Genomic DNA, 27,127 nt, shown 5'->3' on the forward strand with positions numbered 1-27,127 from the left:
TTAAAAATTAATTTAACAATAAATTATATTTTTCTAAAAATTAATTTACCATAAAATTATAAAACTTAAGAATTAATTGCTCATACTTTTTATATATTTAAAAATCAAATCACAATTTATTATTTTTGAGACTAAATTATCATTAGATGAAAAATATTTGATAAAAATCCAACAACATGTATATCCAACACCTACAGATATATATATATATATATATATATATATATATATATATATATATATATATATATATATATATATATATATATATATATATATATAAAATAAAAATATTAACAAATATTTAAAATAATAAATAATTCAGGTATCATTACTGATGAGATTATCATTTAGCCGAAAAGAAAAGAAAGAAAGAAAGATTGATAGTGACATGCACGCACTGAGCACTGTACTGTTACACTGTGGTGACTCACACTGAGCAGCACAAAGGAAGCGAAATGAGAAGCACAGCACCTGCAACTGTATAGTTACCTCTAGATACAAATCGTCTAGGCTTTCTGTTGTGACGTGATTGTATGACCATACTGCAATTAAGACCTATACTAGTGCACTTTATTAGGGATTGTTCCTTTTGTTGTCTTTTCTTTTTATGGTTAATTTTACCATGCCTTCACTATTTAAATAAAAATTAATCCTGTGGTTTACTTTTTCAATATTCAAAATTTTCTTTTTCAAAAGAGACTTTCTATACCAAGTATGTTTCTCATGTTATATTAGTCAATTTTTTAAGATATTATATTTATCAATGCTTATAATAATAAATACTTTAAATATAACAGTTAAAAAGTATTTATTAAACTTTTTTAATGATTTATAAATATTTTAATATATACTTTAAATCATTTTATAATTTTAATAAAATAAATAAATAGTTTTACATTAAATGTTTTGTATATCATGATTTTTAATGCAATAAATATGGATGTCAGAGCATTTACTATTAAGTTTTAAAAGTAAAACAAAAAGACAAAAATATACTTAAAAGCTTTGAATCAGTACTAGTACTACTAATTGTTTTATGTGATTAAGTAATATATATTTAAAATATTTTTTTTTGTTAAAAATACTTTTTATATTAGAATATGAAAATAAGTAAATATATATTTTTAATCTGATTACAGATATTGCGTACGGCATATGAAATACACTTTAATGAATATCTTTAGAATACCTTTTATTTAAGTTGTTTTGTTAATTTTCTCAATCAACATTTTAAGAATATTTACTATTTTTATAAATAAATAAATAATTTTTAGAATAAGAAAATATAAATATTATTTAATACATTGAAAAGTTTTAAGATATTGTATAAATAATTGTGAAGTATGATCCACGCAAAAGTAGTGGTATTTGTTAAGTATATTAAAGTGCTCTTTAAGTAACTTTCTTATGTTGAAAATAATGTTAAACAAAATAAGAATAACAAATAATATATTTATTTAAATTTAGCTTCATGTTATAAAATTTATGTCTTTCATGTAATAATTTTCTTGTTTATAACGTTACTTTTAATTGTTCTTTTAAAATTTAAAAGAATATTTTGCTTAAAATGGTGACATAAAAAAGACTGTTGACAGAGGTCACCTGGAGATGTTTAGAATGGGCAGAAGTGAAGATAGAGTGAGAGTTATGGGGTTTCGAACCAAACAGGTTGCATTGCATTGCAGATCTTTTGCTTAACGGCAGTGATAATTCACCATTTACCGATAAATTCAAAAGCTGATCACACTAAATTCCTAGCACACAGAAAGAAAGCCTGCCTCTCATTATTCTCTTCTCTTTCTTTCTTCCCCGAGTTGTTTCTGTGTCCTTCCCTTCAAACAAGTGACCTCTTTGTCGTGACTATGCGATTAAAATTGACATGTGTTTGGTTCTATTCAAAGTGAAAGGAGTAAAAGTGTGTGTTAGGAATGAATGATGAAAGTGATAAAAAGATGTGGGTGTTATGTTGTTTTACTTTCATCTCAAATATGGATGAAAAAATTGGAAGATTCATGTAATATTATAAGGTCTTGCATACGGTAAAAGGATACATGTGTGAAATAATTTGTATTTAATTCTTATGTAATTTTTTTAATTGAATAACTACATATTATTAATAGAATTAGTTTATAATTTCATGAATTAAAAAATACTTGTGATTTTTCACTTTTAAAAAATAAAGATAAAAAGTAAAGAGAACACGCCCACTCTAATTTGTGTTTGAGTAAAGTTCTTACTCTTTTTTTTTATATATTATTTGTATTGTGGGACTCGTGTTTCACTTTATAACCCATGACCAAAGCCTTCTCTGCACTATGCGTCAACCATAATCAATTATATGCGTCAACCAATAATATATATTTTCTCTCTTCAAAATGTTGATCTAATCCACAAACTGCCTTTTTTGTTTTGGTTCGTTTGGTATTGTTGAAAATGTGATGAAATATGGTAGATTGAAAATAAACGGGTAAGAAATAGAAAATGAATGAAAAGATGAATGAAAAATATCAAAGAATGATAATAAATATACACGAAAGGATATATTTTTATAGGAATGATAATCGATTATATGTACCAAAATGGGTTTTTGAAAAATGACAATCGATTGAGAGAATGTAGTCCATTTTAAATTTTTTCTTTAATTTTCTTCTTTCCTATCTTTTTTTGCTAGCTAACACTTTTATATATTTTTATTCATCTTATTTATTATTTTATTATTTTAAATGATATTTATTTATCCTCTATTTCTTTCTCGTCTACTTCTTTCTATTTTTTTTGTTACCTAACACTTTTCTATTCCATCTCTTATCAATTTCCAGTTACATCATTTTTTTCTCTTCAAGAATTTATTATGCACAGATTAAATTCAGATTTTGAAAACTACTATTACATATAAAACAACTTATTTGATGCTTTAATATAAAATTAATTTAAATTGTGGAGAAAATTTAGTTCAAATTTTTAAGGTTTGATAAAATTAAATTCAATATCTATTTCTTTCTTAACAATTTTTTTTTCTCTCTCTCTCTCTATATATATATATATAATATGCGTAAAGAAATAACGATAGAGATAGTAGTTTCGAGTAAAGATAAAAAAAAAGTCTAGAAAAGATAATTACTGTTACGTAGTTGGCAAGCTTTTATTAGAGTGTTTATGCGTCATGAGGTATTGATCTTGGCGATACCCATCCAATCACAATTAATAAGAGATATTATATGTTAGTTTTATGGTTCAGATATTGTACAAAACCTGACCCATCCACGTGGTCCAACAATGTGTTGACTGATTATCAGAGATTTCTCTGGTTTGGGGCATTTCATCAGCAAATTCGTACGCATTAAATATGCCAAAAATGATCTTACGTTAACATCTTTAGCCACGGGCAACGGCACGGCCACGGTTCATCCCATGTTCTTGCTAGTATGTCCTTGTTTTACACTGCTTGCATGTTTGTTTCATCATAATTTATCAACTTAATTATAAGAACAAATACTTCTTATTTATGTATTTCTTGTAAAAATGATCATTGATTTTTTAATTAATTGGAAAATACGCATAATTAATAAGTAAGTTTAGAGCGTTCGTGCGACAAGTTAACTTAACTGATGTTTTTACTTAAATTCGATAAAGCTTCAACAACACTTGAAATAAAACTAGATTAACTTCACTTATTGACATAGTATATTAATTTTAATATTACATACAGTTAAATTGTATTATTAAAGAAATATACAGTTATATTTAAAATATAATTTATAATGTTTTGAGCCTCATGGGAGTACACCACTAGTGAGCTATGGTTTGGGAGTGGTGGCTGGGAGCATTGAATTCATGCTTTGAGGTGAGCAACATAGGTTTTTGTGTTTTAGGGTAACATGAATTGGCCAATTTCTCTATTGTTCTCTAGTTATACTGTTATAGTATTTGATCTGCCGCCGTAATTAAGGTACCACCTTGTTGCCTAGCTACTAACAAAGAATGATGGTAAAAATAGAATAAAATCAAACAATTAAAAATGAATGATTATTTCCAATTTTCAATGTGACAGTTCTAAAATAAAATGATTTTTAATCATTCAACTACAAAATATGCAATTAAAGTACAATACAATGAAATATATATATCCTTTAATTCGTGTGAAAATGATTAATTTAATTTTATCACTTAAAATTTTAAAGTTAGTTTTGGACGTGAAAATCATATATTTTATTAACAAAAATATTAACACTTGTTATTTGGAGTAAGGAGAAAATCAATTCCCCTAAAACAATTACTCAAATTTAAGTATTGTTAAAGAAAACAAGGTAGGAACCTCAGAGATAGATGATAAAAATAAGATGAAAGAAAACATAAATGTATAAATATCTTTAAAAAAAATTGCTTGTGATAACTGTTAAGTCCACCGAATTTCTGATGGAGTATATATTTTCTTTTGACAGTTGATATTTTTTTTTCTAGGTCATAAATAATCTTCACAAATACAATCATGTTTGAATAATATATGACTACATTGGTCTAAAAGATTTTTCTTCACTGTATTTTACATAGTTACATATTTAAAACTTAAATTCGACATATCTAAATTGAAAAAATCTCATATCAATTAATATACTACATAATAATTTTTACAGAGTTGGTCTACTGTTTTAAAACTCAAAATAACTTAAAACAGTGATTGTCTTACTAAAAAGTAACTTTATGTTATCAGGTTAAATTAATACGGAGGTCTTTAAACTACTTCACAGTTTTTAATTAGCTAGGTTTCTGTTGTTAACGCAAGGACTTTATAAAAATAATACAATAGATGATCAATTTGTCCTCCAAAGTATGATATACATTTAATTTTTGAATATACAAAAAGTGAGACAAATAAATCTTACCATTAAATTTGTGAAATCAACTTATCATTAAATTATAATGTTTAAAAATTAATTTTAAAATAAGTTATATTTTTAGGTTTAATTTAATATTAAGTTACAAAAATTTTAAATCAATTTGTCATTAAAATATATGTAAGGCTAGTTTGTCGTATTTTTTTCACATTCATAAATTAAATTTGAATTTTACTTATTTTGAGGATCAAATTGTGGATGTTTCACACCTTCAGAAATAAATTTAATTATTTATCTTAAAAAATCTATGAAAGCTAAGGCAACTAATTGAGAAAAAAACTGTTTAAAAATATAATTAAAAAAATCAAATAATTCAAGAGCTTACCAAATAATTTAAAAATAAATCAAGAATATAGATAATATCACTTAATTGAATAGTGTATTCCCAATTAGTGCATGAAATATATCAAAACATGTATAAGGAAAAACTTGAAGTTTGATCAAGAGAAAACTATAAGTGCAACCGGCAGATTGATGCTTCTAGTGTTTGAGAATATTAGATAAAGAACAAAGATTAAAAATACAGAATTTATAACCTAGGTGAGAATATTGATTAGAATCAAGTAAAAATAGTATAATTTGGAGGAGTAAGAATACTCAGCACAAACATGCAAATGTGGCAATGTTGGATTCAGAAGCTGCCTACAAAGACTTCTAAAAAAATACATCAGAAGAATTTTGGAATTACACACTGGGTCATTGACCCATATAGAATTTATTTTAGTTAAATCAATAAACAATTTGTATTTATTGGATCATCGAACTTCTGTTTATTTTTTAATTAGGCATTTGTCGTTTCAAAAAATATAATATTTTATTGCTACTTTATCTTGAGAATTTGCTTTCAAGAAATAGTACTTGAATTCACTTTTTTTCTCGATAAAAAAATTGACATGAACAAAAATGTCCATAAATTTCTGTAAGCATCCCATCACATCATACAATTAAAAGCTGTTCAGAAATAGTTGGAATTTTTTTATTGATTGATGCCATACAAAACCAAGCACTTATCGGAAAAAAGAATTGGAGCAAGCAATTAATCTGTGAACCAACTGCAAGACTCGGTTGCATTCGAGTTCCAACAAACATAGACAAAGACAGTTTCGAAAGCAGAATATATATATATATATATATATATATATAAACCACGCATATGGAAAAAAGGAAGGAGCTGAAGATATATAGAAGTGTAGGGGCCCCAACCACACTGGTTGAATATTGAGTCAGGAAAGAGCAAAAGTTTTCCAATGCTTGCGTAGTGATTTTTTAAACTTTTTAACTGCGACTTTACGTTAATTTAAACGTCAAAGGTAAAGGGTCATCATGATAATGATTGTGGTGCTGGCTAGGCTGGTAGTAGTAGTGAAAGTGAAAGTGAAAGTGAAAGCTTCTTTCATTCTGATCTGAATTCGAACCGGTTCGGTCTCCATCAACGCCAAGTTTTTCCATGGCACAGGTGAAAGTACCCTTAACTTAACTCCTTAGTCTTTTCTAACCCTTTCAACTGTGTCCACACCCTACGAAACCAATAATAAAGAACTTTACGTTTTCTTTCTTTTCTTGGCTCCTCCTCTCCAAACACAAGATTTTTTTTTTATGTGTCGTTTCTCATTTCTTCATGTCTCTGCGTCGTTTTCCCCTTACACCCAACGCAGTCCTTGTTTCTTACCTCCTTCGTCTTCTTGTTTCTTCATGTTTAATATTGCTTTCAAGGTTCCAACGATGTAGCTCAACCCAAGTTTATCTTGTTTTAAAAACGAAGAGGCTTCTATGGATGTGTGAGGGCATAGATCCATTACAAAGAGAGCCCTACAACTAGGGTTTCGCAAGCTATTCGTGCCTGCCACTAAGAGATGTCTAACGTTGTTGTTCTGGTTTACGTATCTCTTTAGGTTGTTTTTGTTTTTGTAGTGCTAAATTGTGTGGTTCTCGTTCAATTTTTTTTGTTACCGACAGAGAGATTTAGATATTGCGCTGTTTGGTGGGTGGAAAAGCATCATGTTGGAGCTGTATTTTTTAGAGAGAACTTTTTATTGATATACTTTTTGTGTTTGGTAAGGGAGGAACTTCCTCTAAAGCTTTTATTTATTTATTTATTTATTTAAGAGCTAGGAGATAAAGTTAGTGAGAATTGAGAAAGGAAACTAGAACAAGGTGCTTTATTTGAAACATTGTACAAGGTGGGAATATTATAGAAAATACCGAAGTTAGATCGGTTTCTTCACTCACAGTCTTGTCTTGCCTTCTGCAATGCATTTTTTATTATTATATTTTGTGGTAGTCTGCTTCTGCCTCTCTCTCTTGTTTATCTCTTTCTTTCTTTGCGTGTCTGCAGTGCAATGTTGTCTAGATATCAAATTAAATTAAAATAAAATTTCAGAAATTATATATTTTTTAAATTACGCAAGGGGTGTATTAAGTGTTAACTGTTCTTTCCTACTAATTCGTAGTTTTTTTTCTTTTGCAAAATTTGGCATATAAGTTGATGTTGAATTTCTGTGCAGGAGGAGAGCAATATGGGCTGGGTTAATGCAGTGGTTGTTCTCTTCTGAAAGGTTTTCTCTGAACAAGAGGTTTTGTCATTAATTGGTGTGTTGGAATGAGCAATTTAAGGCCTGAATCTCACGTAGCACAACAAATTAGGCGTGAAAAACTGAGAATCCAGAACAGTTATCAGCCTTCACACGAATTCCCTAACAATCTTGAACAGTTATCTTTACACCCGGGGTTTAACAACTTGGACCTTGTTCAAGTTAGGAATGTTAGAAATGCTAACATGCTTGATGAACTAGCTGTTTATTCATCAGAAATGCCAAACTTTTCTACCTCTTCGTCTGCTGCAAGGAACGCGTTGGAGTATCACCAAGAACAAGGTGCTGCAGCTGAACCCAGTAATAGGCTGCTGCTGATGAATCAGTATGGTTCATTTCCCCATTCCATGTCTGCAATTCATTCTTCCCATAAACAACAGTGTGAGCTTCGTAATTTGGGAAATTGGAGGAACAGTACCCCCCATCAAGGATCTGATTGGTTTGTAAACTATGCAAGCAATGCCAATTCTTTTTTGTCTGCTGAGCTCAACAACAATGTGTCTGCTTACAATGAACTTATGGATGTACATTGTAGCAATGCATCTGGTGAAATCAGTGGTAGAGAAATGCATAAGCAAGGTGTACTGCATCATAATTCTCCTCCTTCATCTCCACTTTATCAAAATGCTTTGCAAGATATTGTGAAGTCTGCTTCTTTCAGTGCTCACACTAGGCAAGACATGGCTTCACTGATGCAACAAAATGAACATAGCATTTGGGTGGGGAATGCTAGTGAAGCTGAGCTTCAACAACCAAGTTATGAAAGCCAGCCAAATCATGAGTTGCGTTTTGGGTGGACAAATCGAACAATTGCTTGTGATTCACTTCCTCAGAGCTTGTCCTTGTCACTTTCATCAAATGCACAACCTAAGCCTTCAGTTTCTCACCTAGAACAAGGGTCTGCGTCTGATGATCCTCAGTGTTTGAAGCATATGAAATCTATTGTTTCTAGAGATTGTGGGAAATCAGTTCAAGATCAGGTGGAAATACCTTCAAAGAGTACTACTACTATTACTTATCGAAGTGTGGGTCCCCTTGGCCCTTTCACTGGGTATGCTACTATTCTCAAGAGTTCAAGGTTCTTAAAGTCTGCTCAACAATTGTTGGATGAGATTTGCTGTCTATCTGATGCAAAATTTGGAAAATCATACGATGTTTCAAAGAGGGTTTCTCCAGAAGTTAGTGCTTCTACTTCTGCTGATACTGTCACTGGGGTTGCTGCAAAAGGTAGTAATTCAGGTTCTTCATCAACCACGTTGTATAATGTTTCAAAGGAAAATAGGGCCGATCCGGGAGTTGGAAGTAGCTTTGGTCTTTCCTCGCGGTCAGATTATCAACATAAGAAAGCAAAGCTACTGTACATGCAAGAGGAGGTTTGTTTTTCACTCTTTCCATCCATATAATCTGTTTCATAATTTACTTTCCTATGTATTTCTTTTGGCACATTAATGTTTGTCTGAAACAACTTACTGTTATACGAACAAAAGGTTAAAAGCTTTTACACTATATATTGTGCGCTGCTACCAATAAGTCTTGATTTCCGAAGTATGTTAGTTTGAGAATATAAAACCCGGTTTAACGTCTCATGAGAATCAAAAAATGCGACCATGTTTACGGTTGGACTTGTCAATTTCTTTCTTTGTGCTTCGGTTTAACTCATGATGTTACCATAGAGTGATTTGTGCTAGTTCAAACATAAATGTTTAAACGGTATCCTAGAAAGGGTACCTGAGTAATTTTTTCATCCCTAGTGAAAAACAAAGGGAAAAAATATAATGGTCTCATCACACTAATTAACACATATAATACTGATATCACCTTGGTTGTTGGTAATGCTATCATTAACTCCCTTTTGTTTAGGTAACCTCCTGATGGTCAAACCATGACCTTTTTAATCACTTCCTTGTTCATTCGTGTGGTCTCTTTAATTGCTGCTCTTATCTTGTTCCCTTCTTTCCTACTGTCGGCAATTGCTAGACTTTATGTGTCTCCTTAGAACTTGCTTTGCATAATGGCATTGATTCTTCATCTCACTGGTACATCCAAGTTGTTGGTTTCTCCACACAGTTAGAGTAGAATGAAAAATGAAAGAGAAATGGTATTTATACATTAAATTATACAATTAAGAGAGAAGTTTAAGATTTACTATGAATAATGTGACGAGACACACACAGAAATGACGATTGTAGAAATTATTGTATTGTATGAATATCACGTCTCAAAATGAAATTGATAAGGTCCAATACTCCTCTGTGTATAAATAGTTTTTAAAAAGTATCATGCTAGTGCTAGTATTTTATCTGATGTTATGTAGTCAGAAGTCCTTCAAGTGAGGTGACACGTTGTCGTGGAATGATGTATAAGAAACAAGTTGCATATATTGTAATATTGAACTTATAAAGTTATATATATTGAGCTTAGTTTATATTAAAATTATAATTCTTGCCTTAAGTTATAGATCTCCGGTGTCTACTAATTTCGATTCTGTCATCCATAATGTATTTATGTTTATTATTGTAATGTTCAATGTTCACTGTTTATTACATTTTTCTTTCTCATGCTTTATTTCTTTGGCAAAATACACCAGAAATGGATTCTCTTATGTGTACCAGGGACGAGATTGACACAAGATTTAAACAAAGTTGTCACATTAGAGTTTGACATGAGAGAATCCATCTTGTCAATTCTAAATGTGAAGTTTTGAATTTAATTCATGAATCAACCTCTGCCTGTTGAAACAAATTAATATGGGAAACTATGAAACAATTTTTTTTTTTTCAAAATATACTCAACTTGCATAGGAAAACTTATCAAGTTTTTCAATAAGAATGATTGGCTATTGATGCAATGGAAAACTGGAAAAGTTTATCAAATATTTTTAGCTTGCAATAGAAAACTTAATCTAGTTATTATTCAATAAGAATGATCGATTGACGATGCAATAGAAAATTTTTATCAAGTGTTTTTCTTGGTTATTTAATTATCCCAAATATCAAAATAATTAGCTTCTTAGTTGGCATCACCATGGAACTAAGTAATTATTAAAGATATCTCTAATCTTGTCAACATCATGATTGTAGTGTAGTCATCGATTAATAGCTTGATGTCTTCTGTACTTCTATAATTGACAAAAAAAAAAAAATTGTGTCATCTTAATGCTAATTTGGCAATCCTTCCACTTTCTACTAATGAGCAACATTTCCGATATGACTGGAGAATTTAAAGATGCATTTGTGAATTCATGTTCTCAAACATATTTACCCACACAAATCCTTTTGTGCATCCACTTTTAATACTTTAAACGAGATTCTGAACGACATGTTTTGAAGGATGACTGTTGTTTACTCATGGTTGAGTTGATGTAACTGTAGTGGATCTGTCCCCTTCATTGTACTCGTACACTAATTAACTTATCTGTGTTCCTAACATTGTTTTGCATTCGCTTCCTGTTCATGGTAATTTTTAAATCTATCTAGTCCAAATGGACCAAATGCGTGCAAAAATATATATAGTGTTAGTCAACCGGTCAACCGTGTACACTTCACTTTCCAAAGTCTAGTAATATGTTCCAAACAACATCAGAAAAGATTTGGTACGCGGAAGCGAAAGCCCTACCTGGTTACCGTCAACTTGGTCAAACTGACGGGTATTTGCGCTTAATTTCAGTATGTACTTCAATCAACATGATAGTAATAATTTTACCAAAAGAAATTGTAAAGTCATAAAGAGAAAAAAAAAATCATGTTATTTTGCTTCATCATAACATTTAATGGCATGCTACAGTAGTTACTTAGTAATTCTAAAATCTGGTTATGATGAATTAATTGCTCCCTAAAGGTAGAGTAAATGATTAGAGCCAAATAATTTTATTTTTTGGAATGATGCTAAAGCTAGGTATAATTATTTTTTTGGGTCAATTAATCTTTTGAAAAGTTGCTATTGACACTGTTGTGGTGGGCCATTTGTAATAGGTTAGCCGGCAATGCAAACAGTACCATCTACAAATGCAAATGGTAGTTTCATCGTTCGAGTCTGTAGCGGGTCTTGGTTCTGCTACTCCTTACATCCCCATGGCTCTCAAGTCAGTATCAAAACACTTCAGGTGCCTAAAAAATTCAATATCAGATCAGCTCAAGCTTATAAGTGAGGCCTTGGGAGAGGATTTGTCAATACCCTGCAGCACCAGTACTTGTAGTAATAAAGCTGACACTACTACTATGGCAAGGGTAAGATGCGGTAGTAGCATGGACCAAAGCTTCTTTCTGAAGAACAAATGTGTAAAGGGTACCACGGAACTTCTTGATGAACCCCCCCAACAGCATGTGTGGAGGCCCCAGAGAGGGTTGCCAGAGCGTGCTGTGGCAATTCTTAAAGCCTGGTTATTTGAGCATTTTCTTCATCCGTATGTTTGTCTCTATTATTGTTCTTGCTCCTTGACTCTCTTCTTTTCTGCATTCCAAAGAGACATTTGGATTGAATTGTGGCTTTTTTTGCTGCTGTTGTTGAATTTCTTTTCAGTTACCCTACAGACACTGATAAACACATGCTGGCTAGTCAAACAGGTCTTTCACGAAACCAGGTGGGGGCCTTTTTCCTTCATTTTCATTATTATGTCTCTAGGTTTTTTATTCGGTTGATTGAAGTGGTATAATTGGCATATATTTATGTTGGCAGCTTTTAAGGGTGTTCATAGCTAGCCTTGGTCAAATCTTTCAATATATTTCTTGATGAGTGTTCTAATGTGGTCCCTTTCAAGTTATATTCTTGGAACCTTTCTAGTTGCTTAAAAAAAATAGAAATGCTGTGCTATATATATATATATATATATATATATATATATATATATTAACAGTTTGACCTCCATTAATATATTCTATATTTATTGGAAATTAAACTGTTTTTGTAGGCATGTTGATCTACACTAATGCTATAAAATTCATATCTAGAGACATTTAGTAGTTAATTAATGTATATTTATATCATAATATATCATATTTGTTAGTATGAGCTCAACCATCACTAACAATTTAATTTCTGTAACAGAAATTATATTGAGTTCATCTTAACACATGACACTTGTTTATTAGAAAAATGACTTTTTTTTTCTGTTATTAATTTAATGTTGAAAAGTGTCATAAAGTTACCACTATGATTTTTTTAATGCCACAAGGGGTTGGAATTTGTCTTTCATGCTTGGCTTCTCATTTGGTTTACAAATACTAACTATACTTTTTTTAGAGAACAAATACTAACCATGCTTACTCTTTTTTTTTACCAAAGAGAATCAGTATTTTTCGATTTCAACATAAACTGTTTCATGTTATATTATATTTTACTACTGAAACAATAGTGTAACTGATTAATGCAGGTATCAAATTGGTTCATAAATGCTCGAGTTCGAGTGTGGAAACCAATGGTTGAGGAAATACACACGCTTGAAACAAAAGCAACAGGCTCCAAGGACAATTGTGGTATAAACGAGGGAACTTCTTCTGCCACTGGAGGTGATACCAGCCACCCTAGAGCTTTGGGCAATATTGGTCTGAATTCAATACCTGAAACCCAATTTCAGGGTATAGATATGGGGTCATCCATAGCTGCAAATGCTGAGGAAAGTGGGTTAAACCCAGAACAATGGAGTCAAGAGAAGAGATCTAAATTGGAATGCCAAGTGACTTCAACCATGGATGGAACACTGATGGGGTTTGTGCCATACCGACACGGCGGCGTTGAGGTTGGTGGACTAGGGTCTGTGTCGCTAACATTGGGTCTTAGTCATGGCGTTGAAGGTGTACAAAACCAACAACAATTGCAAGAGGAGCAGCTTAGGCATGACGTTGGAGGGCACATGATCCATGAATTTGTGGGCTGATTGTAGTATAACTTAACTTGTACGTGATGGGTTTGGGAATGGGAAAATGAAAATGAAAATGGACACCCTGTGGAGCTGTGTCACATACCAATTACCAACTTTGCTTCAGCCTGTGAAAATCTGAACTGAAACTGTGTGGCCAATGTTCTAACCTTTGTAGAGCGAGGGCATCACAACCAAGTGAAAAAGATAGTGTTTTAAGGTGGAGTTATTTTTGGGTTATAACTTTTAAGCGTCCTTTTATCTATTGTTAGTTCTTAATTAACCTGATGTGGTCACGAGCATGGTAAAAAAAGGTTGAGGTTGTACGGATTTAAGAAAATGTATTTATATAATATGGAAAATTCCCTCCTCTCCCACAAAATGGTGAATAAAGAAGCAATGGAATGTAGCATTGTTTCATGATCTCTGTATTAAGAGGGTTTTTGTTAATTAAAGCAGTGGCAGGATTTCTTTTTCATAAATTATATTTGAAGTTAATCAGTTATTGAAAAATGTTAATTTTTAAAACAAATTAATATTTCAATTATTCTTCCTATTTAGACTTTTTAAATGTCACCATTATACATCTAAATCTAATTTTTATAATTTAACTTTCAAATGCAACTCTCAAACTTTTCTTATTATGAACACACACACACAATATATATATACATACATATATATATATATATATATATATATATATATATATATATTAGTTTTATTTTATTTTACTTTTTATTACGAAAGCTTGCCCCTATTTTTGTGAATTGTTAATGTGAATTTTTCAATACTTTAATTGAACCATTCTCTTGTTGACAAAAAAATATGGGAAACTTTGAAATAATAGGTATTTTTGTTTAAATATTTTCAACCTGTAATGCATGGAAACTTTATCAATCCAATGAGAATGAGATGATAAAATATACTTTGTCTACTCCTATATGAAGGAAACTATAAAATGAGGATAATTTGAAATATTTTTTTAGCTAATGGTTGAAATTGTGTAAAATGTACATGAAAAAAGGAGAAAAAAAGGAGATACTGAGAATGCAATAAGAATATAGATACTTAATAAATAAAAAGAAATAAAAATGAATTATATTATCTATACCACACTTTTTATAACACTTTTCTCAATTACAACAACAATTTTTTCTTACACTTCTTTTTCTCTCTTTGTTCTGATTAATACAAAATATTATTCAATTATATTGTAAGAATACAATTTCTCTTGGGCTAAGTATTGTTCCTGTATAATTAATGATGTGCTACTTTAAAAGTGTTCTCTATGTGGTAAATATTGGGGCAGGCCAGCTTCCCCCACAGAGCAGCTTTGTAATGGCTTTTTGGGCCTCTTTTTTTATATAAAAATTAAAAGAAAGAAGGAAATTAAAAGGATTTAAAACTCTATTCGGCTTGAGAGAAGAAAAAGAAAAAGATCTTGACAAGCACAAACTATTTCATAATATAACTATTTAGATATGCTTCTGTATGAACACGAACTTATATGAAAATATATGAATATGAAGAAAAGTTTGGAACTGTATGGGTTATACGTCAGCGTTACATGCTATACATGCTTACACTATATATACGATCGGTTTACGCAGCAAACAATACAAATTTTAGGTAGGTATTTATTGTAGTTCTTTAAAAATAAAGAAAAAATATTACTGCTATAATGAAAATGAAAGAGATTGCGCATGCAAAGTTTTCGTCCAACATACTTTCCTAACATCCAGCATTTGTTTGTGTTTTACAGCCGTTGTCTTAAAACATTATCTTCGTTGCAACATATATGATCAGAAATTTGTTTTATTTTTTAAAGATTTTTTTTCTAATTTTCTTGTAATAATTATTTTTATTAAAATATTTTTAATTACTTTATAACTTTTTGAAGTCAATAAATAATAAATGATATAAATTACTGATGAAATAAGCTTTCTTTCGTGTAATTAAAGATCAGAGACGATTATTACCAAATATTAATGTTGATTAAGTGAATAAAGTTAGACGATGAGTTACAATATTTTTAAGAATAATTTTATAAAAATAACATGAAATATTAAAAAAAACTAATATTATTAACTAGACTAACTAACTTTTAAAACTCGTGTGATTTAATTAAAATGATCTTACAAACAGATACATAATTAGTATGGAGTGTCTAATAGTATGTATTTTCTAGTGAATTATTGTTTTTAACATACCATTTATTATTAATTAGTTAAAATTTATTAAAAAAAATATAAAACTACGAGTGAGACCGGTTAAATAAAAAGTAAGATCTATAAAGATTTTATAATTTTAAATTAATGTCAATCAATAATAAAAATATTTAAAATAATAAAAAAATATTATTAACATTTCTCTGAATATATTACTAGCTAGTATTATTTTGCATAATGGTTATGAAAAGACATATTATGTATTTGGTTTTGAAGAAATGCTAGGAGAACTGCCAAGCAAACCATCTCACATCTTTATTTATTAACAGAAAACAGTTATTATAAGTACTACAAGCACTCCTTTATTGGTATATACACTGATCAAAGGCGACGCATATATACATACATACTGAGATACACTCAGTTCTATCATATGGGTACTAAGAAATTCTTGCATATATCCTTGGAAGGAACAGCTAGGAATTTCTCGTAACTTACCTACACATATATGTATATTTAGCAATCACCGATTTAATTATCAAACATTAATCACAATATGATTCTTGTGAGTAATTTACCAATGCCCGGGATTAACTTTAGTTCCTCCGCCAGGTTCGCCATAACAACCACGATCATCCTTATTATAATTACTATTAGCGATGCAATGGTACTTATTGTGATCATCAGTGACATGAAATTGGGCAGAGCCATGTTTACCAAAATCCTTGCGAGGAATGTAATGGTGATCATTGTTATCATCTGCTGCAGTGACGTCATGGTGGCCTGAGCCAGGTTTACCATAGTCTTTAAGAGGGATCGAATGATGATCATTATTCTCGCGACTAACTTGTTTGTTTTTTCCATGCATTTTGGCCTCTATGTTCCTCCACCTATCTGAACCCATACAGCAGCAGCAGCATGCTAGCATCAAAACTAATGCAATTGCCACAAACCTCATTCTGGCACTTGCTTGTGATCGATACCACCTTCATGTACCTTCTTCAATTCCTCTGACTCTTCTTTATATACGAACTGGATTTAGTTTATTAGCCAGAAAATCAAAAAGGTCATCAGAGATCGATGAAGAAGCTCATAGCATAGCTAGTATATTTATAAGTAATGGAATGGAATATCCATCCGAGGGATCAAGGAATTATATGTAAGGGATAAAATTGAATAAAGCTTGAATTTATTTAAAATGTACTCAAAGTATAACAACTTTTATCATATCATTCGATCATAAATTATTATATATTTTATTCTTATTAGTTCTTGGACTATAACATGTTCATAATTTTGATCAATCTTAATGTGACGTATATTTAAATTTTTTAATTTAAGATAAAAAAATTAATAACACTTGATTACATATCATATAAAAATTAATTAGATTATAAATCACATAGTAATTCAAAACCACCTAAATTTTTTTTATATATAAGGATAAGTTAATTTACACAAGCCTATACAAGATGGTATCGATCAAATGTGGTATGTATTATTCTTATTGTTGTATAGAAAATAAACACATTCCAACTTGACATGAGTAATCGTATATATGTTATAAGATATTGTCTTATGATATTGTAACAAACTTTTTACACTATAAATGCTTTTTACTTAAATTCATTATAATTATTGAATGACAAATAAAAATAAGTGCAATTCATATCAATGTTAGTTGTCCCATCAAGTATATACATATAGAGAGAAAAAGAAAAAAAAACTCTTCTCATGTAATAAAATAATTTTACACTAAATATCTAATTACAAGTGATCATATATAGTGGTCAGTGATTGAATAACTATAACTATATAAATCTGTTTTACGTATAACCATTAAAACTGATCTATATACATATATTAGAATAATTATTAAAGTATCTTACCTCCCTCCATTCGTTCCAGAAGTTATCGATCTATAGGATTATTAAAAGGTAAGGGAAGAGGGTGGTAGTGTGTAACTCACCAGATGTAACTTTGGGTGATTCCAGTATGGAGAAGAAAGAAAAGGCTCTAGCCACTTTTATAGGGGCACGAGTAGGCTATACATGGCTAATGAAATGAGGATTTTGGAAGTCAACTTGCAATAATAAAATGGTGGGATTGTGAGTTGTCACCGAATAAGGCAAGGTTAAGTGCGATGCCCATTAAAAATGATGAAACGTTTTGTCGTCCGAATTTATATGTGGACAAAATAGGATAATTCCACCTGATTCAGAGGTATTGGTTATGTTGATTATTGACGTTAAAATTAATAATTCGGCATCGGTAATTCCTTCTTCTTTTAAAATTAATACCAGCGGTTGCAACTTGGCTGTGTGTTGGGAAAAGACTACATAGAAACCATTCTGAGGATTGCCTCCTGATTTGAATATAAAAGTTCGAATTCAACCCAACTCTTCATTTTTATTCACTTCAATTAGTTCCTTTATACGGATTCCGTGTTTTCCGGTTCTTGTATATCTTGGCGTTTCTAGTAATTTCTCAAAGAAAAGTTAATGTTTTCATCATTGATTCAATTGAAAGAAATGATAGTGCATACAACCTATTTCATGAATAGAAAATTACATAAAGATCAAAGGATGGTGGTAGTAGTGGGACCAAAAGAACCATATCACATCATATACATTTCCAAATTTGTGAAGTATATATCTTTTATTACATGGGTGGATCAAGCAGCAACCAAACTTGCACCGTTGAGCTAGGCGTTGCAATGTTATAGGAGTTTAAGCATGCAATGTTTTCTCTTTGAAAATTCCTATTTATTGCGAACATTTTTATACGAAAAGAGATGTCTAGTTTTCAAGCATCAACAATCAGTGTTAATGAACTAGAGCTATATGGCCGATCCATTGATGTATTTGGACTAGATATGCAATTGACTTGGTAAGAATTAGCCAACTAACCCGACAATCGACGTAGGTGGGTGTCCCTACAAAACAAATACTTAGGAATCTTTGACAATCATCACTTTGGTGGACAGTTGTTGTCATCTAGCTCTTCTCTTTCTAGGAGCTCTACAAGCCTGAGAATAACAAAATAGATAGAACTTCACATTTTTTTTCAAGAATCCATGGTTCATTTCTTTTTCACTTCTTTCAATCTTTTTGTCTATTTTAACTTAGTCGGCAAATTTATCAAAGGGGGTTAGTTTTACAAACTAATTTCCCATCTAGATCTGTTTGTAAAGTATTTCCTTGGGGGTCACTTTTTGACGTAACATGGACGTATATCGCCAAGCTGAATGGCGATATACGCCTAGGGTGCTTGTCCTGCTAGGACGAATGGCGAAATAGTTGGCACAGTGGTTTCACCACTTTGACTGGCGATTTCGATGCATAGGGCTGGTTAGAGCAGAAGGTGCAGAGGGTCAGAGCAGGCTAGGCTTTTTTTGCATAAAGGACTGGCGGAATAGGCTTTACATGCGTTTCGCAAGAGCCTTTGGTGAAACAGGCTGTGCATATTTCACAAATTCCATTGGCGAAATAGCCTTCCTTTAAATACCCATTCATTTCGTGATCCATTTGGAATTTTTGAGCTTTCAATTTAGGGTTTATTTCCTTTCAAAAATTTTCAACTACTACGTTTAAACAGCAGCCATCCTTTCATGTGCATTTGAAAATTCTTGAGCTCTCAAAATTTTCTGAGTACAGTCTATAAAATTTTTGAGCCTTTCCACTATGTTTGTCAATCTCTCGCATGATATTATTTATTTGAAGTAATAATTTTGAATGGGTAAGGGCAGCACTATAAAATGCGTAAGAACAGCACCAACACTTTCTCTATAAATATATTATCAACCATTAACACTTTCATTATTTCATGTACATATACAACTTGCATGGCAAATATGAACCAGCTATCATACATAATAAATATATATACATGTCTATAATAAAAAAATTTAAATAACTCGTACAAGTATTTAACCAGTACGAGAATGAACTCTAGCAACCTAAAGAGAAAGCTCAAAAATATTTTTGAAGATTTCGCAATCAGCTTTGACAAAACAAGCAAAAGGCAACAAGAGGCAAAGTGGGGGAGGGAGCTCAGAAGAATTTCCAGCACCCAGCAACACCAAAACGAGGCGCTAAATAACCCTAGCACAGGGTGTTTCGCCAGTGGGAATGGTGACACCCACATGCAACCTGTTTCGCTGACCAAGCTGGTGATACATGCTTGCACCTATCACCTGAAAAGCGCACCTATCCCCTACCACCTGAGGCCTAGCCTGCTACCCCTGTGTGTCGCCAGGTTGGTTAATCAAGTTAGCTCATGAGATTCATTTTGATATTTGTATTAATAATAATAAATCTAGAGCATTTGAAGCTTTCAAAAATATATCTCACAATAATTTGCAAAATGGTGAGACGACCCATAGTATCAAGAGGCGACTCATAACAACTTACTTGTGTTTGGATTTCTATTTAAAACCCTCTAAACAAAAGTTTGCGTTTCAAATCAATAAATATAAAAGTAACTCGATCTCTTGTCAATTCGGTGCAAATGTAAGTTATCTTAAATGTGACTCTTTCTCAAACAAACCCCTTAAGTGCCTCAACAAAATGGAGTTTGACAAGGAGTGATAATATTTCAAAAACATACTACCCTGAACTAGCTAGTTTATTAGAACTTTTCATATTTTGAATATATGTCCTACGTACACACGAGAGGAAGCATGGAGTGGACAAAAGCTATTAATGTAGATAATTTCATAATTGTTGGGTGTAATGCTTATGTCCACATTTCACTATCCACGAGAGGGTGTACAATTTTACACATTTCAGTATATACAGATCATAGGCCATAACACTGTAGCTGCACAGGCTCTGAATATCTTTTATTTGATTTATAGTAATCCAGAATGAACCATATATATCTGTCTTCTGCCTCAAACGTGAACGTATAATTTTATCAATATTCACTTCCATTCCCAATTTTATGGCCACCATTGTTGTTGTTGAAGTCCTGCCTGGGGATGTAATGATGATTATTCACACTGCGTCCACCATACGTAAAACCCGGGTTGTGGTTTTCATTTTCATTTCATCCGTGAAGGTCTTCTTGTCTCTGGCCAAGCACATTGATACGATAAACATCATAAGGAGTATCACCCACAAGGTTGCAGGCCTCACTATCTTCTTGCAGCTTCTTCTACAAAATCAAGAAAGATCACACAAAACATTATATAAATAATCTTGTAGAGAGAAAATCTAGATCGAGAATAAAATTCTAGTTCTAGTTCTAGGTATACCTTACCTTTCTAGCTAGGGCGATACACTAAAAATTGTTTGAAATGATTAACGAGGAAGGTAAGTAGAAGAAATTAAGCTACTTATATACAGGAACACCTAGGGTTTGAGTTATGCGATTAATATTAAATACGTATATATTTTTAGAATCCCCACTAAACGAGGCAAGATTAAGTGGGATGCTAAAACTATCATCAAAGAATTATTTTTTTATGACAACTAAAACCATATGGAGTTGTTATAATTATATTGGAAGGGCTACAAATAGGAAACCTGCAAATTAGATGATGGAATCAGAGATTAACCATCATCCAAAGTCAACCGAGCACAATCTATAGTGCGATTAACATCTATCAGTTGGTTAGTGATGTGATTAATATTAATATATACAGTTTATTATTGTCTATACGTTTAAAACTTTTGTATCCATCTTCAAAGTTAATTACAAACTTCTAAATTCACAACTAGCTAGTCTAACAACATGTGGCTTCCACATGTATTAAGTTTATGATATACATTTTTTTTTAATTTATAAAATTTTAAGAAATAGTGTGATATGCTTTTCTACCGCTATATATTGCTCATGCTTTGCCAAGTTGATGATTAATTTTGTATTACTCTCTATGGAAATTCCAAATACTACATTAATGTCTATTTAAACCAATCGATATAATAAATGAGAACTAATTGAAACTGATAGAATTATGACGACCAATCAGTCCACCAAATTTAATCAATTAGTTAATTTAACTTTTAATATATTGCGCTATTTCTACCTTATCACAAAGGAAAAGCCCTAGTCACACCTTCTCTCTTTTGTATCACAATGCAATATCATCGGCACAGAACTACTGTTATATTGCGCGTGAGAGAGTGAATATAAAAGAGATTAAGACAGAAATAGAATTAGTTAAAACATTAATTATATCTGAAAAATAAAAAGACTTTATCAAACAATAGTTTAAGCTATTTTAAGTATATAAAGATAGGTACTCAATTCAAGTATATAATATAAAAACTAATTAAATATACACTAAGATTTAGCATATCTTTGAAGGTATTACTTTAAAAACTGGATCTCGTCAAACTGTAGAAATCTACATTCTTTTATATTTGTAGTCAAAATGATAACTGTGAAGGGAATAATAATAGTAACAAAATGTCTATCAATGAGTTATATTACTTGATCTCACGCCATGATCCGATACACTTATCAATTAAACTTTAACTTTATAAATATACACACATATGAACAGCGTGTCAAGTGAGGGAATTGTTTATATATAAAGGTACGAAAAATAAATCTAAACCTTACAAACATACATGAATTATTATGATTAAAATTTGTTTAATGATTACAAAACTACTTTATTATTTAAATTTAACCCCTTATGATTATGATTTAAATTTACTTTTCTCACTTCCTTTTAACTTGATATATATAACAAAATGAATGTGTTTGGTAAGAGACTTTAAAAGCTTATTTATAAGTTAGTTTAATAATTATCTAAGATTAATACATATAAGAGGTATAGTAGTAGCTTATTAATATTTTTTGACACGTCACTAATATACAAGTATCTATATATCTCTTTTTATATATAATCTTATTTTTCACCACTCATGTATGAGACCTATATGACCCTACACCATAATCAAATATTTATCAATCGAACTTTAACTCAATAAACACACATACAAAGATCCCAAACATATTATAAATCATAAAATTATACATAGCTTTCCACAGAAAATTATTAAATTGTTTATTGATGTCGTCTTTTATAAAACTAAATTAATCTGTCGATGAATATCCAAGTTCAAAAAAGTAATAAGAATAATACCACATTATATATTGTCATTGTTGTGTATAAGAAAATATGTTGCTATTGTAAATTTGACGTTACATACTGAGAATAGCTTAAAATAATAATGTTATTGGATAAAAACTTAAAAGATATACAGATAAACGTATATAGTACAGTACCGATTAACAATCATCCCCGTCAAAGGAAAAATAAATAAAAAGGATTAACAATCTCATGGTCCATGTGGAAACGCATTCACTCTCCGACCAATTACAAGTCAACCTTTTGGTCGGATTTGCACCGGCAATGCAAATGTCCTGAATTTCAATGTTTATCTTTAATAGTATATTTTCGCCCATAGAGTTTCACCAAGCGGTTATTTATTAGTTGCAGTGGCCTTGCGTTAGTATCTGATTCCTGCAAAGGTATCAAGTTTAAAACGCAAGAAACAATTATATTAGTCTTTTTTTTTTCATAAGGAGAGTCGTTAATCAAACTGAGATATGATGATTATTGATCTTTCATATATAGACTACCTAATATTCAACTGCTGATTATATATATTGACCCTAATTAATTAATTAAGCTAATATTCTCTCTTATAACTGTGGAGTATCATTTAATAATTATTCCTAGCTTAATCATGATCCTAGCAGCTGATCACAAAGAGGTTTCAAGTTTGTATGATGCATGGTTTTACTTTTGTGTCCCAAGGTTACGTGAGATAATGAACTTCATTTTAACTTACATCATGAACAGCGACTCGAAGCAATCTAACTTGTTCCTTTGAAACGGATTGTATCTGATCAAATATTAAACAAGGTTCAAACACAGTAAGATTATGACAATATTTTAAACCAAGCTATAAAATAAAAAATAAAAAAGCTACTACATATCGTTAAACAACTTGAAGTATAAATAAAAACTTGAAGTCTTAAAATATCATGCCACAAATTAAAGAGAGTTAGCTTGCAAATGTACGTACCTTTCTAATGATGGTCCAAGAAACATTCTCGGTGCAAGGAGGAATTGTCAGTGAACCTATATACCTGTAATACTGCTTGTAGAATATTTTTATCTGCCTAGGGTCAACTACACCCACCACTCTTTCTGCTTCCGTTGTATCAGAAATGGCCTTTAAATGATCCGTTAACTAGAATAAACAAGGGTTAATCACTTCATGTCCAAGTCCAATTTTTATTATATATATCAGTCCTTACATACTTAGTCATTTATGCAGAGAGAGAGAGAGAGTGACAAACACAGAAATTCAATTTAATTACCGATGACAAGAAAGAATCTGGACTTCCAATCTTGTAGAGCATTCCAATCACAGCAGATTGTCCTGATGGAGTTTCATGCACCATGTGTAACTCTAGATCAAGCCTGCAGTGCAATTGAATCTTTAACTATTTTTTATACATACTGCAGGTATAATACCAGTGTAAATTAGGTAAATAGAAGTGTGGTTGCTTTGTGTTGTATATATATAGAAGAAGAAAAAAATCATGTTCTTTCTATGTAAATATGGATATGAAATTTTGAATAGATATTATTAATTTAATAAATGCATGTTTACCTTTTGCCATCTATGGTGTGTTCAGAGGGAGAATGCCAATGACATTGTTTGAGTACGTACTCAGTTTCATTAATTTGAAGATAGCCTGCGCCAGCAACCCATTCTAGCTGCATTCACACACAAATTAAATCACCCAATAGTTGGTTAATTAGTTGGATGGAAATTAATTTCTAATTAATTAGGGAGACATAAACACATATCATTTTTTTTATCAACCACGAGAATATTAGACTTAAATCAAATAAAATTATTATACATACCAAAAAAATTTCTTCCAAATATTTAACATAATCAAAACCTTTTATTAAGTTCAAACAATTTTACCTCAATTAATCAAAGCACTCAGTAGTATAAGAACATTTCATTGGAAGGTTCTTTGTTATACCTTGGTGATTTCAATAAATATATACAAGTCCTAACTAAATTTAATTAGTTAATTTATTTATTCACCTTGATGTCGTGGCCCCTATTCTTAATAGTGGCATTAGAGGGTTGGTAGTTCATCTGAAGCCTCCCTAGATGGGATACTATTTGAACCCTCTCATTCAATAGATCAATAGGCGATTGCATGGATCCATTGTTGCACAAACTCCATTCGGGGTGTATGTCTCCCCAATTAGATGGTCCATTCTCGCTCTTTTCGTCGTAACTAAACTCGCTCTCATCTTCTGTACTTGCAATAAAAGAATTCTTTAATATGCATGCGGGACATGTAAATTAATTAAGCAAAGAAAAACTCATGGCTAGCTAGTAAAAAATGATGTTTGCGAGAATAAATTAAAAGCCATTCCCATATAGAAATTAAGTGTATATAATTTTGAAAGCATAAATAACAAGCTTATAATAATAATTGAATTATTTTCTAATGATGCATGCAAATTAATTAAAGACAAAGCGACAAAGTCGATTTCTAACCAACTTCTTGAGACATAACAGGTAAGGAGAGGAATAGAAATGCCGTAAATAAACAGCAAATCAAAACCAAGGTAGCAAGCATTGTAATATATTTCGGGTTAAGTACTTCAGAGAACTATAAAAGGTTCTAATTGATTTGCTAGATCGATGTTTGGTGGTACTGGCTACTCTGATACCTATATTTATAAGCGTTCACTGGTAGGTTAGCCAAATATGAAACTGAGAATTGGAGGTAGGCCAATGCTTTGAAATTGGAAAATCTATCATTTAATTTGACCACATTGACAACAAGACTTTCTCTAAATTTTCCATTTCACGCAACCATCATCATTTAGCGAGTAATATTTATAAGTTCTGAAATGAATAATATAAAAACACGTTTTTTATTTAATGAATGATTTACATGCTTATTGATTCTCAAGATGAATTACTGGTCCTTTTTACTTCATCTCATCCAACAGTTACCAAATTAATTAATTCTAGTAGCTATTAGTTAATTAAAAAGTTTCATCTATGTATTAATTTAAGTGAGATATATGTGTTGTCTCAAATCAAACTTATAAGATTTTTAAAATTTAAAATATTCAAATTCAATAAACGATCATGTAAGTTCTTATATTGCATTAATTGATATCAAATATTTATTGATTAGCCGATCAAAAAGAATTATTGATTAATTAATGTTCTTATACATTTAATGACATATATTTATTATAAATTATTATATACAGCAATTTAACAGTTATGGTTTTAGTAAGATTATTTATTCCTATAAAATATATGGAAGAGCAATATATATAAAAATGTTGGGGGGGGAAATCTTATAATTAAGTTGGTTTCATTACCTTGTAGATTTGATTCTGCAAAGTTAATTATTGTTTAAAGAATAAAGTATAATTATATTGATTGATTAAAAAAATTAACAATTAAGATTATGATAAAATACAATTACATATGACAAATTTTAAACCTGTTCAAATTCTAACGGTTGATTTTCAATAAACGGTTACGTTTATAATTTTTTAAATTGTATCTCTTTTACTGTACAATTTACTTAAAAAATTAAACTCGTCTATTAAAATTCTCCGTTCAAACTCATTTTAATTTGGGAAAATCAATTTCAATCACGTTTGTGAAGAATCGATGACTTCTTTTATTTTCAAATGAACTCGTGTGCACGACTCACTGGTTAATTTGCGTCTACATAACTACATTTGACATGAACTACCAGGGAATTCATGAAGAAATTTTTAATAGTTTCGTACTTTCGTTCTTTGAATATTAAAAAATTACATCATATGTAATACTACACATAAAGAGAAAAATAAGGTAGTATTAATTTTAGGGCGTACACTGTACGGATATATGTAAATTTATATTTATATTTATATTTATTTTTTTAAAAAAATTTTAAAATTACTTATATTATATATATAATAATAATTAAATTAATGAGCTTGAAAATTTTTAATGTTTTTTTTAATTTACAGAAAAAATTAAATTTATCTAAACAGAATTATCAACATCATAAATTGAAATAATTAAAATTCAACATAATTATCATTATTTTGATTTTTATTAGTAGCTAAAATAACCTAATTTTAAGTCACCATTGAATTCAGCCAAATGTAAATTAAATATAATTGTACTTTTTTACAGCCCAATATTATTGAATTTTAATACCGTCAATTTTGACAACTGTCTGAAAGGTATAAAATTGAAGCATATAAGCATACAAATACTCCACGTAAATGTCCTGTGCAGCTCTGTCATAAGTTGAAAAGGTTCAAATTATTATATATGTAGTAAAATATTGACTTTGTAGATGGACATTACATATCGTTCAAAAAAAAAAAATCAAGTACTTGAAGTTAATTTAAAAGGATTCGTCAGTGCTTCCCAGTTAGGTTTTGAAATTAACTTCCATAATTAATAAATCAATCAAAACCTTTAACCAAACTAATTGACAAAATGAAGGAAGAATTCTTATATATAGAGAGAGAGTCAACACAAGTTTTTGAAAAATTAAGTCAATAATATTTGACATGTCACTATT

The 27,127-nt window shown here is 30.5% G+C and overlaps 3 protein-coding genes across 5 annotated transcripts; 1 reads left to right on the forward strand and 2 right to left on the reverse strand.

Annotated features, from left to right (window-relative positions):
* The first annotated feature begins 6,104 nt into the window (after positions 1-6,104).
* LOC100809720 (BEL1-like homeodomain protein 9) lies at positions 6,105-13,725 on the forward strand. Of its 2 annotated transcripts, none has more exons than XM_006594907.4 (5): positions 6,105-6,354; positions 7,403-8,862; positions 11,461-11,891; positions 12,008-12,068; positions 12,858-13,725. In XM_006594907.4, the coding sequence occupies exons 2-5, from the start codon at positions 7,498-7,500 to the stop codon at positions 13,359-13,361; spliced, it is 2,361 nt and encodes a 786-aa protein (XP_006594970.1). In that variant the 5' UTR covers positions 6,105-6,354; positions 7,403-7,497; the 3' UTR covers positions 13,362-13,725. The 2 variants fall into 2 exon arrangements, with proteins under 2 accessions (XP_006594970.1, XP_006594969.1); XM_006594906.4 differs by lacking the exon at positions 6,105-6,354 and adding an exon at positions 6,391-6,952.
* A 2,064-nt stretch (positions 13,726-15,789) lies between these two features.
* On the reverse strand, positions 15,790-17,513 carry LOC100306611 (uncharacterized). 2 transcript variants are annotated; one of them, XM_041007762.1, is made up of 2 exons: positions 17,484-17,513; positions 15,790-16,546 (listed from the first exon to the last, which is right to left on the reverse strand). In XM_041007762.1, exon 2 carries the CDS (start codon positions 16,470-16,472, stop codon positions 16,089-16,091), a length of 384 nt encoding a protein of 127 aa, XP_040863696.1. In that variant the 5' UTR covers positions 16,473-16,546; positions 17,484-17,513; the 3' UTR covers positions 15,790-16,088. The 2 variants fall into 2 exon arrangements, with proteins under 2 accessions (XP_040863696.1, NP_001237518.1); NM_001250589.2 differs by having other exon boundaries at positions 15,881-16,546; positions 17,404-17,511.
* A 5,197-nt stretch (positions 17,514-22,710) lies between these two features.
* LOC100810249 (alpha carbonic anhydrase 7) lies at positions 22,711-25,214 on the reverse strand. Its single transcript, XM_003541939.5, has 7 exons — positions 25,072-25,214; positions 24,607-24,824; positions 24,157-24,263; positions 23,861-23,963; positions 23,563-23,730; positions 23,326-23,379; positions 22,711-22,994 (listed from the first exon to the last, which is right to left on the reverse strand). Exons 1-7 carry the CDS (start codon positions 25,151-25,153, stop codon positions 22,902-22,904), a joined length of 825 nt encoding a protein of 274 aa, XP_003541987.1. The 5' UTR covers positions 25,154-25,214; the 3' UTR covers positions 22,711-22,901.
* Between the last annotated feature and the right edge of the window lie 1,913 nt (positions 25,215-27,127).

Source organism: Glycine max, chromosome 13 (assembly GCF_000004515.6).
Source record: "Glycine max cultivar Williams 82 chromosome 13, Glycine_max_v4.0, whole genome shotgun sequence".
Lineage (NCBI taxonomy): Eukaryota > Viridiplantae > Streptophyta > Magnoliopsida > Fabales > Fabaceae > Glycine > Glycine max.